General features: G+C 48.4%; 7 protein-coding genes across 7 annotated transcripts; 4 read left to right on the top strand and 3 right to left on the bottom strand.

Annotated features, from left to right (window-relative positions):
- Window positions 1–289: 289 nt before the first annotated feature.
- FSUBG_7169 (ATP-dependent DNA helicase II subunit 1) lies at window positions 290–2,324 on the bottom strand (the record flags this gene model as incomplete). Its single annotated transcript, XM_036685445.1, has 3 exons — window positions 290–1,549; window positions 1,596–2,204; window positions 2,259–2,324. The coding sequence occupies 3 exons, from the start codon at window positions 2,322–2,324 to the stop codon at window positions 290–292; spliced, it is 1,935 nt and encodes a 644-aa protein (XP_036537313.1).
- Window positions 2,325–2,831: 507 nt separating this feature from the next.
- Window positions 2,832–4,198, top strand: FSUBG_7168 (ferrochelatase; the record flags this gene model as incomplete). Its single annotated transcript, XM_036685444.1, has 3 exons — window positions 2,832–3,059; window positions 3,118–3,694; window positions 3,744–4,198. 3 exons carry the CDS (start codon window positions 2,832–2,834, stop codon window positions 4,196–4,198), a joined length of 1,260 nt encoding a protein of 419 aa, XP_036537312.1.
- A 3,086-nt stretch (window positions 4,199–7,284) lies between these two features.
- On the top strand, window positions 7,285–9,235 carry FSUBG_7167 (cell division control 3; the record flags this gene model as incomplete). Its single annotated transcript, XM_036685443.1, has 4 exons — window positions 7,285–7,684; window positions 7,786–8,034; window positions 8,087–8,553; window positions 8,600–9,235. 4 exons carry the CDS (start codon window positions 7,285–7,287, stop codon window positions 9,233–9,235), a joined length of 1,752 nt encoding a protein of 583 aa, XP_036537311.1.
- Window positions 9,236–10,428: 1,193 nt separating this feature from the next.
- Window positions 10,429–11,050, bottom strand: FSUBG_7166 (mitochondria fission 1; the record flags this gene model as incomplete). The annotated part of the gene is made up of 3 exons (XM_036685442.1): window positions 10,429–10,903; window positions 10,960–10,978; window positions 11,032–11,050. 3 exons carry the CDS (start codon window positions 11,048–11,050, stop codon window positions 10,429–10,431), a joined length of 513 nt encoding a protein of 170 aa, XP_036537310.1.
- A 451-nt stretch (window positions 11,051–11,501) lies between these two features.
- Window positions 11,502–12,155, top strand: FSUBG_7165 (kinetochore SPC24; the record flags this gene model as incomplete). The annotated part of the gene is made up of 2 exons (XM_036685441.1): window positions 11,502–11,528; window positions 11,577–12,155. The coding sequence occupies 2 exons, from the start codon at window positions 11,502–11,504 to the stop codon at window positions 12,153–12,155; spliced, it is 606 nt and encodes a 201-aa protein (XP_036537309.1).
- Window positions 12,156–12,520: 365 nt separating this feature from the next.
- FSUBG_7164 (uncharacterized protein) lies at window positions 12,521–13,285 on the bottom strand (the record flags this gene model as incomplete). Its single annotated transcript, XM_036685440.1, has 1 exon — window positions 12,521–13,285. One exon carries the CDS (start codon window positions 13,283–13,285, stop codon window positions 12,521–12,523), a length of 765 nt encoding a protein of 254 aa, XP_036537308.1.
- Window positions 13,286–14,847: 1,562 nt separating this feature from the next.
- On the top strand, window positions 14,848–15,942 carry FSUBG_7163 (Cut9 interacting scn1; the record flags this gene model as incomplete). The annotated part of the gene is made up of 1 exon (XM_036685439.1): window positions 14,848–15,942. One exon carries the CDS (start codon window positions 14,848–14,850, stop codon window positions 15,940–15,942), a length of 1,095 nt encoding a protein of 364 aa, XP_036537307.1.
- Window positions 15,943–16,186: the final 244 nt, after the last annotated feature.

The following is a 16,186-nucleotide window of genomic DNA, read 5'->3' as shown; positions in this document are numbered from 1 at the left end:
CTGCCCAGTAAAAGAAGCTCTGGTGAATGTGATGAAAAGGAAGTGATTGCGAAAGCTTCGAAGGCTTCAAAGGCTTCCATGTAGAAAAACGCATGTAATCAGAGTCACAACAAGAAACAAAAGAGCGGGGTCATTCTCCTCTGTGTTTTGGTTCAATATGATCAAGTGCTCGCAGCCTGATATACAATGCCCCTACAAAGTATAGTAGCATAAACGCCCATTCCGCCGGCCACCCATTCTTCATATAAAGCACCTATAATGCACTCTATTGTGCTCTTCGACCTCATTCTCATGAACTTTCCTCTATCCATTCCTCGATTCTCTCGATCAGTTCAACCTTTCGTCCGGCAGTACTCAAACCCTTAGTAGCTAGAATATCTTTGAGCTGGACGACAGTCATTTTCTGAATAGTCCCACCTTCGATTGCGGCCTTCAATTGCGCCATACTGAAGGAAGAACCAGTTGCCTTCTCTGATGAACCTCTGGACTTCTTCACCGGTCTTTCCATGTCTTCATCGTCCGTCTCACGCTTTGTCGATTTCTTGTTCGCAACTTTCCCAGCCTCTTCTTCTAGAGTCTCAGACCATTCTTCCAAGTAGCCGCCTGCTCGTTTGCTAATGGCTTTGTATTTTGGCTTCGTTGCATCGTCTGCCTTCTCGGGAACCTCCTCCTCCAAAGCAAGAGCCTGAAGGATTCTGTAGTGCCACTGCAGCGCGGGATTGGGGTATTTTAATGGATCGTACATAGCCTTTGGCAGCTGGAGTTGCTGGATGATAGTCCGCATCTGCGTCGTGAGTTCTCCGGAACTTCGCAGCACTTCACTTGGTGGGTTGATGTTTCTCAGGTCATCCTGGAATGGTAGAGGATAGATCCAAAGTCCAGCAGGCAGATATGGTGTTCCCGAGCCATCATCGGACCGCTCTCTAGACGGTATGATGGCGGCCAATATTGGCTGCGCATTCGCACGAGTGATACACCAAGCGACACCCATTCTGTCATCCTTGAGAAGTTTCTGCCAGAGTGCTGTGAAAACTCTGGTCGAACCAACATAATCCTCTTCGCTGGGGAAGATGAATGTCGACTTCTTGGTGCTTGCCCATACGGGGAGCAAACTGCGCGGTTTGAAGCCGATGATACGAATGATGGGCGATCCGAAATCCTTCAATGACTTCTGTTCGTCTGGGGAGAAGTAGACGTATTCGCCGCCAAATTTGTACGCCTTCTTTATCTCTGCTTTTTCAACGGTCCGGGCGCTATCCTCCGCAATTCGCGTAGTTTCACCTGTAGCAATTTGCGGCTTTTCACCGTCCAGCCAAATGTAGCAAGTGCGTGCTGGTGTTTGACGATGAACAATGTTATATCCCTTCACTGAGATGCGTAGCCCAGGAGCAATCTCGAATGGCAAATTTGAGAATAGGGCTCTCTTTGCAGTTTGTTTGGAATTTACATTTGAGATGAGCGAGTTGAGTAATGTCAATCCGTCTCCAGATTTCGATGTTCGGACTTCTGTCAAGTTCGCCTCTCCAACAGGGTCACGATAGATAACATCCTTTGAGTGTTAGCTGGTTTCTCGGTATCTTCAAAGCTATTCTTACATCATAAAACTTGTTGAGTTCGAATTTCTCATCTCCACGAGTGATAGGGAATAGATCTATCAGGATCCCAAGGTCGTACAGATCCTTAGCTCGTACCGCTGCAGCGGACTTGGCGAGTTTATCAGATGCGTGAGGATTGTCGTTGTCAGTTACTATAAACAAACGACGACTGCCAAAGTTCGCAGCCTTTGTTGTGAATATCTGGTTCGCGCAGAATAGCACATTCGACATGCTGACAGGCTCATCCGAAGGTGTCAGTACCTCATCTTCATCCTCGCCGTCTTCGACAAGGGTTTTGAGGGCCTGGATATCCTCTGCCGCAGGCACGTCGAGGTCAGTGAATAGATAACAATGAGGGTAACCTAGACCACTTCGACCATCTACAGAGTCCTGGAATTTTGATTTCTTGGTTCCAAAGAGAAGAATACCCATCATGTCCTTGGGATTAGAAATGATGCGTTGCTCCATGAGATGATAGGCGCATTTTAAGGCCGCCTGGACAGGGCTGTCGCGATCCGCCTTTTTCGAGTCTGATGGCGGCGGTTGTTCTAACATAGATTTGCTAATATCGATCGCAAGCAAGATGGCATCTTTCTGTGCCTTATAGTTCTATAGGTGGATCAATATGGAGTTGGGGTGAGTACCAATGTTCGATCAACTCACGTTCTCATCGAGTTCTTGCTCCTCCTCATCTTCTTCTTCTTTTCGCCAAGGCTGTTTATCAGCCATATTGATTCGATTGATGTCTGTTGCTATTAGTGAAAACCGATCAATCTCATCCCAGGGTCAGCTTGACTTTATAAGAGCTGATGAGAGAGCTCATGCTAGCGGGTCATAGCTTTAGGCAAACGCGAGCTAATGACAAGGTCCGACGCGCTGCCTGTCGCGAGCTCACGTGCAGTGTTCAGAGCGATTACCAATTGCGTGATTGGTTGGTAATGTCATGTTCAGTAGTACCTCTTGCACCACGGAAGCTCTGCGGGTCAAGCAAGTCGCTCCTAGCAGCCAAGCCTGTGCAAAATCCCGATATGATGCGTTGTAGGCGATCCCGGAGCCCATGGAGATGCGTGCATCATCGCCGTCGGCACTAGTTGCATGTACGTAACATAAGATTTCTTTACACCCCTCAGCTGTTTTATGATTCCAAACCTCGCACCACTTCCAATTGATCAATAAAGTTTATTTTATTGCCCGTCCCACGCCTTGTCTCTTGAAGTCAGTGACAGTTCATCGACAATGGCTCTGCGAAGATCTGGAGGCCAGCTCTGCAAGAGCATTTCACAGGCCAGTTCGCATCGACTTGCGCTACCCCAAATCGCTACTCAGAAGCGATTTCTGGCCACTCCCGTCCATCCTGTCACTCAAGATGCTACTGGATCAAAGGGCCCTACGGCTATGGTCTTCCTCAACATGGGAGGACCTTCGACTACCGATGAGGTTGGCGACTTTTTGAGCCGCCTTTTCGTAAGTCATGAGCAAAGCACCGAGACCCCCGGATCATGTATATTGACAACCACCACAGGCCGACGGCGATCTAATTCCTCTCGGCCCTCTACAAAACTATCTCGGTCCATTAATTTCGAAGCGACGAACACCCAAAATCATCAAGCAATACTCTGCCATCGGTGGAGGATCACCAATTCGAAAGTGGTCTGAATACCAAAATGCCGAGATGTGTAAGATCTTGGACAAAATCTCTCCTGAGACTGCGCCTCACAAGCCCTACGTTGCTTTCCGATACGCGGACCCATTAACCGAAGAAATGTACGAGCAGCTGTTGAAGGACGGCTTTGGAAATGGAAAAGGTGGCCGCGCCGTCGCATTCACACAATATCCTCAGTACTCTTGCTCAACAACAGGTAGTAGCTTGAACGAGCTATGGAAGTGGAGGCACCGGCTTGAAGGCAAGACCAACAAGGAGTCTGGTGATGGTACCATTACCTGGAGTGTAATCGACCGTTGGCCTAACCACAGTGGATTGGTCGAGGCTTTTGCCCAAAACATCGAGGCCAAGCTTGCGGAATACCCTGAGGAGCGAAGAAAGGATGTTGTGCTGCTCTTCTCTGCGCATAGTCTGCCCATGTCTGTCGTTAACCGAGGTTTGTTGCTCAGTCATGCACATTCGTAACAGATACTAACATGATCAAGGTGATCCTTACCCTGCTGAAGTTGCGGCCACTGTCTACGCTGTTATGCAGCGCCTCGGTTTCTCCAACCCTTACCGACTGTGCTGGCAGTCTCAGGTCGGCCCTTCGGCCTGGTTAGGACCTCAAACCTCGGACAGTGTAGAGCACTACATATCTAAGGGTCAGAAGGATCTGGTGCTCATCCCCATCGCTTTCACATCGGACCATATTGAAACTCTGTATGAGTTGGATCAGGAAGTCATCGGCGACAGTGGTCACCCCGAAACTGTCAAGCGGGTTGAGTCTCTCAACGGAAGTCCTGTCTTCATCCGAGCCCTCGCCGACATTGCCAAGGCGCACCTGGCAGCAGGTCAGGCTTGCTCGAAGCAGATGGGTCTTCGATGCCCGGGGTGTAAGAGCGAGAGATGTGCTGAGTCGAAACGATTCTTTGCGAGCCAGCAGGCTGGCCTCGCTTAAGATGACTGAGACGATCCGATCATGCTATAAATTTGAGCCGTCAGAATCTGGGCAGCTCTTCGCACCAGTGTACTATATACCTTTACTAGAAGCGCAAATGTGGCGTGTATCTTAATTAAAACAAGCATCGAAGGGTTTCGGTGCTTATTTGACATATAGAAGACAGTTGGGGTGTATAGATACAATATTCTACTCGTAAACGTAACTGTTCATGTCTAGTCTTTTTCTGCTTATCCTTTGTAGTACTAAGTTATCATACGTGTTAGATCCTCGAATCCTAACATCGGATGTAACCAACTTTTGTTGAGTTGAACTTCAAGCCAGCTCTCCTACCCTACACTGATATGTCTGTTGATCGGGAGCAAACCTAAAGCCTTGTATTGTTGTTGCACCTGGTGTTATTTAGTCCCTATTAAGCAAGTAATTTAAGTATCCTAGGTAATTCATTGCCTGCTTTGTGGCCACATGAGATACACCTAAAGTCTCTGAGTTGAAGAAAGATTGAGCTATGACTTGAATAAGAATGTGCACTTGGACGTTGTGAATACAATTATCTGGGTTTAGAACCGGTTGGAATAGACTTGGGAAATAAAAAATGTAGCGACATATTCTTTAAGTTGAACTATACTACCAGAGCTTCCATGCACTGCTTTAGAGTACTTGTACGAAATCTTCTTGGTTTAACACGAAAAGCTTCGCAGGTCGACACTACTTCACATGACCTCTCGATTGGACCAGGGACATTTGCCTGGAATGCAATTACACGTTGCATACGGAGTACCTCCTTTTCACATCCCTTTATACAAAACCTGAACTGCACCAGCATATACGCTCGTGTCGCACATGCAGGAGAAGGCATGGAGGTGGTAGCGTGTAGGATTCTCAATGATTTTCACGAGATAGATACACACACTAGACATTATAATTGCTTCACGGGAAGATGCAGTGAACTCTTTCAAGCTTTATGCAGTCTTACAGTTATAGGATTGGCATATCGGCATGCAGAAGCCTAGGTATTGGCTTCACGTATATGCACATGCCAGTCTTGTAGAATTCATTGTCATGTCCTTCCGTGAACGAAAAAAGTTGGCTTGCTGTAGCACACCGAATATAGTCACTGAAGAGAAGCTAGAACACATTGGACGGCGGTAATTGATCCCGGACCCACAGAGAGAACAGGTTGAATGGACCGGATGTTTAATGTTTTGACGAGGAGGAAAGGAAACCAATAAACGAGGAACACAGACATGGGAGCGGTTGAGGCGCAACCGAACTTGACGGCGAGTGGGCAATGTTAAAATGACCACGGTACGGGTAGGACGAGGAGTAAATAAATGGTTCAGAGCATAGTTATCCCGTGATCCAATATCAGGCCAATATTCTGGCCACGAGAGAAGGGAGAAGATACCCTGACCTCTTCCAGAAACGGTTGATCTACGTATGTCTTGAAACCTGTCTCCGATACAGTCCAATTGTGAATGATCTAAGCTATGCCGCTAGAAAGGGGCCAATGATAACCAAATAGAAAAAAACACTGTAGATCAAAGAAGCAATCGACTCTGACTATCGAACAATTCTTTCAAATAGGAGAGAAGAACCCCTATCAATACCTAAGGCAACTTGTAGCATGAGAATGGTTATCGATACTTGAAGCACAAGCGAGCCAGGAACAGGTACTTAGGGTAGCATTCCCCTTTTAGAAACAACCTTACCTCAGGTGAGCTCCAAGCTTGCCTAGGTAGGGAATGGACCGATGTAAGGAGGTCCGGGGACCGGCCACTTGCAGACATTTGTAGGCCCTCACCGGTAAATCAAATGATGTCAAGCTTCAGATAGAGGCTCCAACTTAGTACTGTGTAGAGGCTGTATCGAGAGTCAATTGCATGGCTGCAGGGCCGCTTACGGCATGATACAGGTACCTATGCCGATAGCCAAGATGCAGTAATTTGCTTGAGGTGAAGCTAGAGCTCTCCCTCCCCAATCTCCCGTCTTACCATTCAACGAACCCTGTCCCGCGCCGTTAATTGGACCCGTGTCTGTTGAACCAATCATAAGCTCTGAGGCAGCACCCTTTGAGGTTCGACAGTAGGCTCTCAGCGACCCTGTCCGCTAAATCTCCAGAACCTGCCCCTGGATCATGTACATAAGTTGGGAGACCCACACGGGCCTCAACTTGGACTAGCTCGTCTAAACCCCTTTTGCTGCAGCACGGCTGTCTGCCCAAAGGCTGCTCTGCTGGGAGAACAGCACAGCACATCAGAATTTCGTCTCCTTGTTTAGTCCGCTTGTCACCTCCAAAATTTCCCGTCCTTCTCCTTCACTTTACTTTCTCTCTTTTTTTCCCTACCCCCCGTTTCTAGCCTCATCATTGCTACTCTTCTCTCGATCGCCATTTATCGTGCGTGAGAGTAGGTCCCGTGTTGATAAACCCGAGGCCGCCTTCTATTCTTCGTATTCACTCGTTGCGACGCTCATTGACACGCGTCTCTTGGTATTTCCGTGAGTACCTAGCTGTCCTCGTCCCACTCCTTACTGCCCGACCACGATTTCGAGAAGGAGCGCCCTCGATCGGCTCGATATCTCTTCGACTGTACACTCATCGTCACATTGTGCCTGTTTCCTGGAGATTGTCAGCTGTCGTTTGGCCCTTCTTGTTGTCTCCCTCGAGACAACTCCACCGAGCTCGTGTAGCTAGCTGGCCTTTCCCCTGACGTAGCTAACCATCAACTTTCAACTTAGAAACACGCACTTTCCTACGAGCCTTTTCGACTCGACCGTTCTTGATAATTCAATATGGGTAAGATGATTCTTTCTTTTTATGCACGCGCGTGTCAGACCACATGGCACAAGGGTCAGGTAGAGACCACGGAAAGAGCCTGCGAACTCGACCACGAGGATGATTTGTTCTCCGGGAGCTCAACAAAATCTTGACCTTCATCCCGTGCAACCCATCGATTTCCGATAAGCTCGACGACATTCGTTTCTGAATCATCTACAATTTCTTGGGTCTATCTTCTTAGCCCCCTTTTTGGTCCTGACAGCATTCCTCGTTGAGAATCAGCACTTCCAACCCCTGAAATTCGATCATGACATTCGACTTGGTACAGCACGTCAAGGCTCGCACTCGCAGCGTGCATTTTGATAGAAATCTCATGTTCATGGCAACCACACCTCTCGCCGGATCATCGCCAAAGGCATCGCGGGATTCCAAACGAACTATTAGTTTTCCACTGAGCCAAGACGATAACAGCTCATCTTCTCCTTCCTCCCCTCGTCCCTCAACAGTACGCCACTATCGCAGTATGCTTGACGTGGACATCCAGGATCCGCCGACATTAAGCCCTATGAAGCCAGTGTCATTCGACGAACTATATGTCTATTCTGCAACAAGTGGGCCAGCTGGAGATGAACAGACAGCTTATGTGAAGCCCAATCGCGACCATCTCACAGTCGAGGCTTCTACCAGGGGAAATCCTCGCAACACGAGTTCGGATTATTCACCGAGTCAGGCTCCTCATGTCTCTACCTCTGACAGCATAATATTCAATATCAGTGGTTGCATTGGATGCTAACCTGTGTCTTTATAGCTTCTCCCGGCAGCGAATCTCCGGCGTTGGCTCCTTCTGCCTCGCCTGCCAATGGTAGGTTTATCATTTACGTGAATTTCTGTTCCGGTACTGACTGCCAAGTAGTTCCATCTCAGCCACCTCCCCCCGCTGACAACAGAAACATTGTCCGAAGAAAGCTTACTGGCTATGTTGGTTTTGCCAACCTACCCAACCAATGGCACCGAAAGAGTGTTCGTAAGGGATTCAACTTCAACGTGATGGTTGTTGGTATGTACATAGATGTTTGAAGTGTGAACGATCTTGACTAACACTGATTTAGGTGAGTCCGGCTTGGGCAAGTCTACTCTGGTCAACACTCTATTCAACACCTCCCTGTACCCCCCCAAGGAGCGCAAGGGACCCAGCCTCGACATTATTCCCAAGACTGTTACTATCCAGTCCATTAGTGCCGACATTGAGGAGGCAGGTGTTCGTCTCCGCCTGACCGTTGTCGATACACCAGGTTTCGGCGATTTCGTCAACAACGACGAGTCCTGGCGCCCTATCGTCGACAACATCGAGCAGCGATTCGACTCTTACTTGGATGCTGAGAACAAGGTTAACCGCATGAACATTGTTGACAACCGTATTCACGCCTGTGTCTTTTTTATTCAACCCACTGGCCACTCCCTGAAGCCTCTTGACATTGAGGTCATGCGCCGACTCCATACCAAGGTCAATCTGATCCCCGTCATCGCCAAGGCTGATACCCTTACCGACGAGGAGATTGCTGCCTTCAAGTCCCGAGTAAGTTTCTCGCTTACCAACGTTTGTTCAATTGCTAACCAACAAGATTCTCGCCGATATCAAGCACCATGGCATCCAGATCTTCGAGGGTCCTCGTTACGAGCTTGATGATGAGGAGACGATCGCTGAGAACAACGAGATCATGTCCAAGGTTCCCTTCGCTGTTGTTGGTGCCAACAACGAGATCACAAGCGCCGATGGTCGCAAGATTCGCGGTCGTGCCTATCCTTGGGGCATCATTGAAGTCGATAACGAGGAGCACTGCGATTTTGTCAAGCTTCGACAAATGCTCATCCGAACACACATGGAGGAGCTCAAGGAGCACACCAACAACCAACTCTACGAGAACTACCGTACCGACAAGCTGCTCGCCATGGGCGTGTCGCAAGACCCCAGCGTTTTCAAGGAGGTCAACCCTGCTGTCAAGCAGGAGGAGGAGCGTGCCCTACACGAGCAAAAGCTAGCCAAGATGGAGGCCGAGATGAAGATGGTCTTCCAACAGAAGGTAGCAGAGAAGGAGAGCAAGCTCAAGCAGTCCGAAGAGGAACTGTACGCCCGCCACAAGGAGATGAAGGAGCAACTCGACCGCCAACGACTGGAGCTCGAGGACAAGAAGCAGCGCGTCGAAAGCGGACGGCCACTAGAGAAGGAAGGCAAGCGAAAGGGTTTCTCTCTTCGCTAAACTTTCAGCCTCTTCACGATTTGCGGATTCTTTCACTCCTTCGTTATCCATGTCTGAGTACCCATGATGCCCATACAATACCAGCTCGACGCCCCTCGTTGTATTCGATTCTCGTTTCTTTGTCGCCTCTTTCTCTCACCTTTTTTAATTAAGAAACAAAACATTGTCTCCTAATCACATCACATCACATCACATATGCCACATGGAATGATTGTCGTACGGAGACGGAACAAAAGTCATTTATGAAGAATAGTCATGCAAGACGGGAGATGCAGACTATATGGCTTTGCAGGAGTCTCGGTATGACTTCAAGTTGCAGTCAAGCATTTTTCTCTGACCATGCTTTGAGTCAAACCAAACCTGAGAACCCGTTGGTCTCACCTCTAATCTGTCACATGAGAATACCTTTTGGAGAGAAGAACAGCAGGGAAACTGGCGAAAGGCGTTTCAATCTGAGCGCTTCTCGCTGGGAGAGACGTTTTAGATGCTAATATGTTTTATGCATCTGGTTCGCCATATTTTTTTAGGGTGACATGCTGTCTCTTTGTGCTTTGCCTACATTAGGTACCTTGTTGCTCTGCTCACATACTCTGCCTTCGGATACCCCTCTCTTTTCCCTCCGGCTGAATGGTGCCTTGGTCACGGATGATATTAGACAGGATCAGATGGGCGATGCCAAGGAAGTTGTCGAGTAGCAGCTTGTTGTATTTTAGTCGTACATTTGTTGAGACAAGGATGGTCATTTATGTCTCGGCAGATGATATTCCCTAGATGGTGATGCGTCGTCTCTTTGGTTTGTTTCTTAGCTGGCCTGTTCTTGGTTTCCTTAACATTGTTTTATTTGTCTAGCTTTCTTGTTCCAACACATTTGTCTGTGACGTTGACATGTGAAATCATCGTATAGTAAGACATCTAGCAAATTTGTACTACCCCGTCGAATGTGACTTTCCAACAGCCGATGTCCTGTCTGCACCTATCGTGATGGAATTAGGGTGATTATTGATGAACTTATATAAAATGGGTTAACGTATGTAATAGTGGTTGCTTCATTTTGTAGTGCAAGCATATCTCATGATGTCAAGACTCCAAGAGGGCCCGATCCAGAGGTTATAGTGAAGAGTGAGTAAAGTGTCCCAGAAACCGCCCATGCAATATATGTCTCTACACGTTTTCCTCCTTAGCAATATCATCATCTACCTCTTCCTAGCATTCCTCAGAATAAATGCTCCCACCACACCCGCCGCTACACCAACACCACTCAGAATAGCGACACCCATCAGCCCCTCGCGGGCAACCTTGTCATCAATCAGTTGGCGTAGGTTGGATGCTTGAAGGTTGGCAGGCTCCTTATCAAGAAGGAGGTCGTTGTACCGACGCGCTTCGCCGTAGTTGCCGAGCTTGTAGTTGCCAAGGGCAAGGTAGTAGAGACATTCGCGGCGACGTTCGGGAGAGATGCGGAAGATATCCGAGAGAAGACGCACACCGAGCTGCTGGTCGTTTCGCTGGTTGGACTTGACGAGGCCCTGAGATTCAGTTAGTATGATGGCTCGTAGGTCAAGACGTAGGATGGTTACCCAGGCGTAGTTGAACTTGGTCTGGATGCCAACCATCTCACCCTCGCGCTCATATTGCGCTTTTAGTACATTAAGCTCAGAGGCATTTAGCGGTCTGTCGCCGTCAGTCAGGATATAGAAATCTTCATATATTGAAAGCGTAGGACTAACGTCTCGGCATCGAGAGCATCTAGCGAGGCTGTCAGTATAAGTTAGAATATCGTCATGCAGTTTAAAACTCACATGGTAGTTCGGTTACCATTCTGAGAAAACAAGTCCTCGAGGTCAAATAACTTGAAGGTGTATTCTGTATAGGAGGAATAGGAGTCTTGGTATCAATTTTCTTGGTCAGGATAAAGAGGCTTTCGAGGTGGAATGGCAAACGTAACGTAATGGAGGTTTGCACGTGTTATTCAGAGGTAGCTCTTCTCGGCTTCATCTTTGCCTGGCTGTGGCGGGCCCGATGACGATGTGCGGTTGGCGGGGAAAGCTCGGCTAGATAAGGTGGGGGAAATGTGGCTGCGATAAGATAAGGTAGGCTTTGATTGTCGTCGTGACGACGGAAACGTGTTTAGTCCAAAAGGGAGTTGGGTTGGCAAAACACCAAATTCACCATCATCACCGTTTAAGACTGTAGAGGAGCTGCATTTTACAGCTGTTTTTGACACAAAATCTTTCACAATTGAGTCGAGAACTCGAGTTAAGCCGCAAATATGTTGCTCTCCGAAGAACCCGCAACTGTAAGTACCTACTCTTGTAGCCCCTTTTATCTAAGCTAATAAATCCAGCTCATTCATCATACTGTTGAAAACTTCAATATCGCACCAGACAAACTTGCCGTCTCCCGTGTTACAGAGTCACTCTCAACACTCCAGCAAGCTCGCGACCTTCACGTTCGTGAGGCAGAATCCTCACTGAAGAAGCTCTCTCGTCAGCTCGCAACACACACATCGCGACATGACGACCTCGTTGCGTCCCACTCATCAGCCGATCACGCGTCCAATATCGCACGTCTAGACACCCTGAAATTTCGTACCGCCAAAGCTGCCGCTGATGCTGAAACCGATGCTGAGCGCCTTGCTCTGACGGCCGCTGACCTCAAGGCTCGTCTTCGCGAGCTGGAGCTTCAGGGTGTGGAGGGCGATGCGGCAGCTAATGCTCGACGCAGAGATCCAGTGGATGATGAGGTGCTACTGAGGCTCAAGGTGTATCGAAGCCTGGGTATCGACATTGAGAGGGACGAGAGGGACGGTGAGTGGTCCAAGGCTGTTATTCGGAATGATCGTAAAGGGGACGTGCATGTTGTCAACATGGACAAGAAGTTCTCGCGATTCTTTTACGCAAACTACTTCTGGCAGACTCTCTAAGAAGACAATCGCTTCTTTTTGGTTGGCCAATGTTGTCACGATAATGTATTTACGCTGGGTTGGCGTTGGAGGCGTTGCAGATACCAGGAATAGGACATTGCTACCATTATATCATTTCAGTATACGAGTAATGGCAGATTGGGATTCACCCTTGTCGTTTTCTTTCGAAAGTCATTGATATCTTAATTTTGCATCATCATAAATCCAGATAATTAACAGATTCTCGCTCAAACGCCAATGGAAACCCCCATATTACCATTTAACTGTGACACTTTTGGTCCTCGTGTCATTTTCCACCTTAACCAAACCCTTTCGTTAGATCATTAGAATAGTTTACATGATAGCGCAAAGAGCCTGAATCGGTCTTACGCATCAACGACACCCTGAGTCGGGAGTTTTTTCAGTCCTTTTGGAGAAGTTTTGAGACTTGGAAAGTAACTGTCAATGAATGACATGTTTGTAAAAGCGATCCGAGGGCCAGAAGGTGTTCTTGTACGAGAGCTATTAGGAGATGCTAAGCGTTTTGCTCCGGGGCTTCGGTTGCGACCCTTCATCATAAGATATCCGCCTTCTCCAGGTGTCGTCGGGCCACCGGATGGGGAACGATGATGATTTCGCCCATGGTGTTGCTTGTCAGGAAGTTCCAGTCGTGAGTTTATGGTAGTCCATGTCTCATCGTCTCCGCCTAGACGCCAGCCACCAACACCTTCAAAGTCTCGCTCTGGACCAATGCTTGGCAGTAAGCCGAGTCCCTTTTCGCTGATCGGAGTGGTAGTGCCTGTTGTGGATAGAGCACTGGAGCTTCTTCTATGACGACGACGTCTCAAAGAGGACTCAAATGCTGTTGAACCAGCAGAAGCAGGTACAGGATTGGTATAGAGCGCTGCAGCTGCCGGTTCGAGGATTTGGTGGTGAGGATGATAAGTATTTGGATGGTAAGGGCGAGTCTTACGTCCACCTAAATAATGAGGAACGAAAGAGAGAGCAACGTCGAGATACACAGCCAGAACTCGGAGGATGAGAACAGAGAAAGCGATAGTAGTTGTGATACCGGCGAAGACAGCAAGAGGAACCGTGACAACAAACAGGAAGGGCACGACGAATGCGTATACAGGGTTGAGGAGTGCCATATTGATGGTGTTACAGAACAAGTCTAGCGGCACATGACCACAACAGCTTCGAAGAGTGCTGTCTGTATAGAGGCGTGGAGGTTGTCGACGATGTAATTAGTGGTTACAGATGGAGGCACAGGCTATAAGGAGAAAGAAGATAGGGAAATGAAAGGATAAGAAAGAAGAGGAAGAAGAAAGAGAGCCAAGAGGATGGCGACTATAGTAGTTGGTGTAGAGTACCGATATGTACATAGAATGGATGGATGCCGCTCTAGGACGAGATATGCGTCGACATCCCCCAAAGCCGTGATAGGATAGATTGTTTCCGGGGAGCTCGAAAAGATGCGCCGCGGTGGGATTAGGTGCTTGAGCCGGCGACAATGTAGCGTCGGTGTACGGTGAATGTGACTCTACGGGGTTGCATCGAGCTGTAGCTGAAGCAAAGTAGAAGCCGTAATTATATGCATCTCGGGAGATGGGAAGAAAAGAGGAGAAGGCTACCTAAGGTAAAGGAAAGCAACGGAGGGCTAAGGTGAGGAGGATTACACTTGGAGGAGGCAATCACATGTGAATGGTGGCTTGGCTTGGCCTGGCTTGGCTTAGGTCGGTTTGCATGCCGCACTTGCCCATTTTAATGGTGTCTGCGGTGACTGTCCTTGCCGTCGTACGGCAACGCGACAAGCCACGGGGAAGGATCGTGCGGAGAACCTGCACCAGGAAGAGATGCAAGTGATAGTAAACGGTAGGAGGAAGCTTCATGTTGGCAGAAGGAGGGTCAATGATACCTACCAAACTGTACAGATAAAGCAACGTCAGTGGTGGAATGCAACGATAAGGCAGGATTACACATCATGACGAGTCTTTCAAAGCACTTCCAGTATCAAATCCCTATCATCATGCTGATGCGATTGACTGCATTAAACTTCCGAGTATCTGTGCCCGGTGAGGATCGACCGCAACACAAAAGGACCCTGGAATCGGTGGTTGTACTAAAAACTGTCCGGGCAGCAACTTACAGCCACTGAAGCCCATCGGTAACCAACATCAACCGCACACGTCACATGAGTGATTACAAGCCGAGGCAGACGAAATCTATTCACGAACGAGAAGCTCAGCCTCCTGTATTCACTAGATGAAAACTAAATTACCCCAGATTAACTAAATGCTCGTTAGATATGTTCGTACGGATACTGTATCGACCGATCTCATCATAAGTTAACCCCACTTGGAGCCTCGAGAATGCCTGTCCCCATCATGGTCCACATCAGCCTCCCCCGCTGACATCACTCAAATTTGTTTCTCATAGCCTCAAGCCTTCGAGACCTTGGCCGTTGAGAGTAATAATCTTGCGTGCTTCTGTGGATGCCAACTTCCATCTGCAGTGCTAATTAAACCCCAGTATCTCGGCACCACTTTGACACCACCATTAGTTACCAGATATCAACACCAACATGTGTCAACACACCCACACCCATAACCATGATGAGCCTCAGCAGTCCAAGCCAGAGCTTGCAGGGGATCAACCTCCATTCCCCTGGCATCTACCAATATGCGACGCCCACTGCCATCCAACAGATACAATGGCTTCAATAACCGATATACCCTCTATGCGTGCAGCAGCTTTGACCATCATGGCAACACGTGCCCAGGACCAGAACCTCGTTGCGGATGTGGCTAGCAACCATTCCAACCCTGATCTCAAATCACTTTTGCAAGAAAATTCAGAAGCAACAGGTACCTGTGCTATTCCCTCCTTTGGCTGGCATCCATGGTTTTCCCATCTACTCTATGACGACTCAGCCGACACTCCGACATTTCAGCCCACCTCTGGGTCCGAGACTGACAACGCCGCCAAACAAGCACATTATAATGCCGTTCTACAACCAGCGCCCTCGCCAGACTTTGTTGCTTCTCTTCCTTCCCCTGTCCCTATAAGCTCATTTCTCAATGCAACCGAATCCCGTCTATCCACTAAGCCTCACGCTCTTGTTGGCGAGATCGGCCTTGACAAGGCCTTTCGTCTACCAGAACCTTGGCTGCCATCGGAACATATCGAGAGAGATTCAACACTCACACCAGGGGGGCGTGAAGGCCGCCAGCTCAGCCCTTATAGGGTGAAAATAGAGCACCAGCGTGATGTTCTTGCCGCACAGCTTCGTCTTGCTGCAAAAACTGGCAGAGGTGTCAGTGTGCATGGCGTGCAAGCTCACGGTATCCTGTATGAGACGCTTGCGGCAACGTGGAAGGGACATGAGCGGGAGGTTATAACACGACGCAAGCGGCGTCTTGTGGCATCGGGTGCTGAGGACTTCTCAGACGAGGACGATGATGGCAGTGAGAAGCCGTATCCCCCTCGAATATGCCTACATTCATTCAGCGCTAGTGTCGAAGTATTAAGGCAGTATCTGAACCGAACGATCCCAGCTCGTATATTTGTCTCGTTGTCAACAGCTGTCAACTTAAGCACTGGTGCTAGCCTGAACAAGACGGACGATGTACTACGGGCGCTGCCTGACGACAGCATTCTGGTGGAGAGTGATCTTCATATTGCCGGCGAACAAATGGACAGTGCATTGGAAGACATGTATCGGCATGTTTGTGAGGTCAAGGGCTGGAACCTTGATGAAGGCGTCAAGAAAATTGCCAAGAATTACGAAGAGTTCATATTCGGGTGATAGACAAGAGCATGCGTGGATAAGCACAAGGAAAATAAATCAAGCACAAGAGCGTATTATAGAGGTGTATGTTTCAAGTTGTGGTATTAGATTGCTATAGCTTCTATTGAGCGAGAGCGTTTGCTGTTTGTAAATACAATTCCCAATATCCCACATCTGATGCGCATAAATTTAAATCAAGGAAATCTGGTGTATCATAGTAGTATGCAAAGGAAATCATTCATGCCCGAGGTCATTGAGTTTG

The sequence above is a fragment of the Fusarium subglutinans genome, assembly GCF_013396075.1.
Source record: "Fusarium subglutinans strain NRRL 66333 chromosome Unknown NRRL66333_c0000089, whole genome shotgun sequence".
Classification (NCBI taxonomy): domain Eukaryota; kingdom Fungi; phylum Ascomycota; class Sordariomycetes; order Hypocreales; family Nectriaceae; genus Fusarium; species Fusarium subglutinans.
Note: the sequence above shows the minus strand (reverse complement) of the source record. Positions and strands in the feature narration are given on the sequence as shown.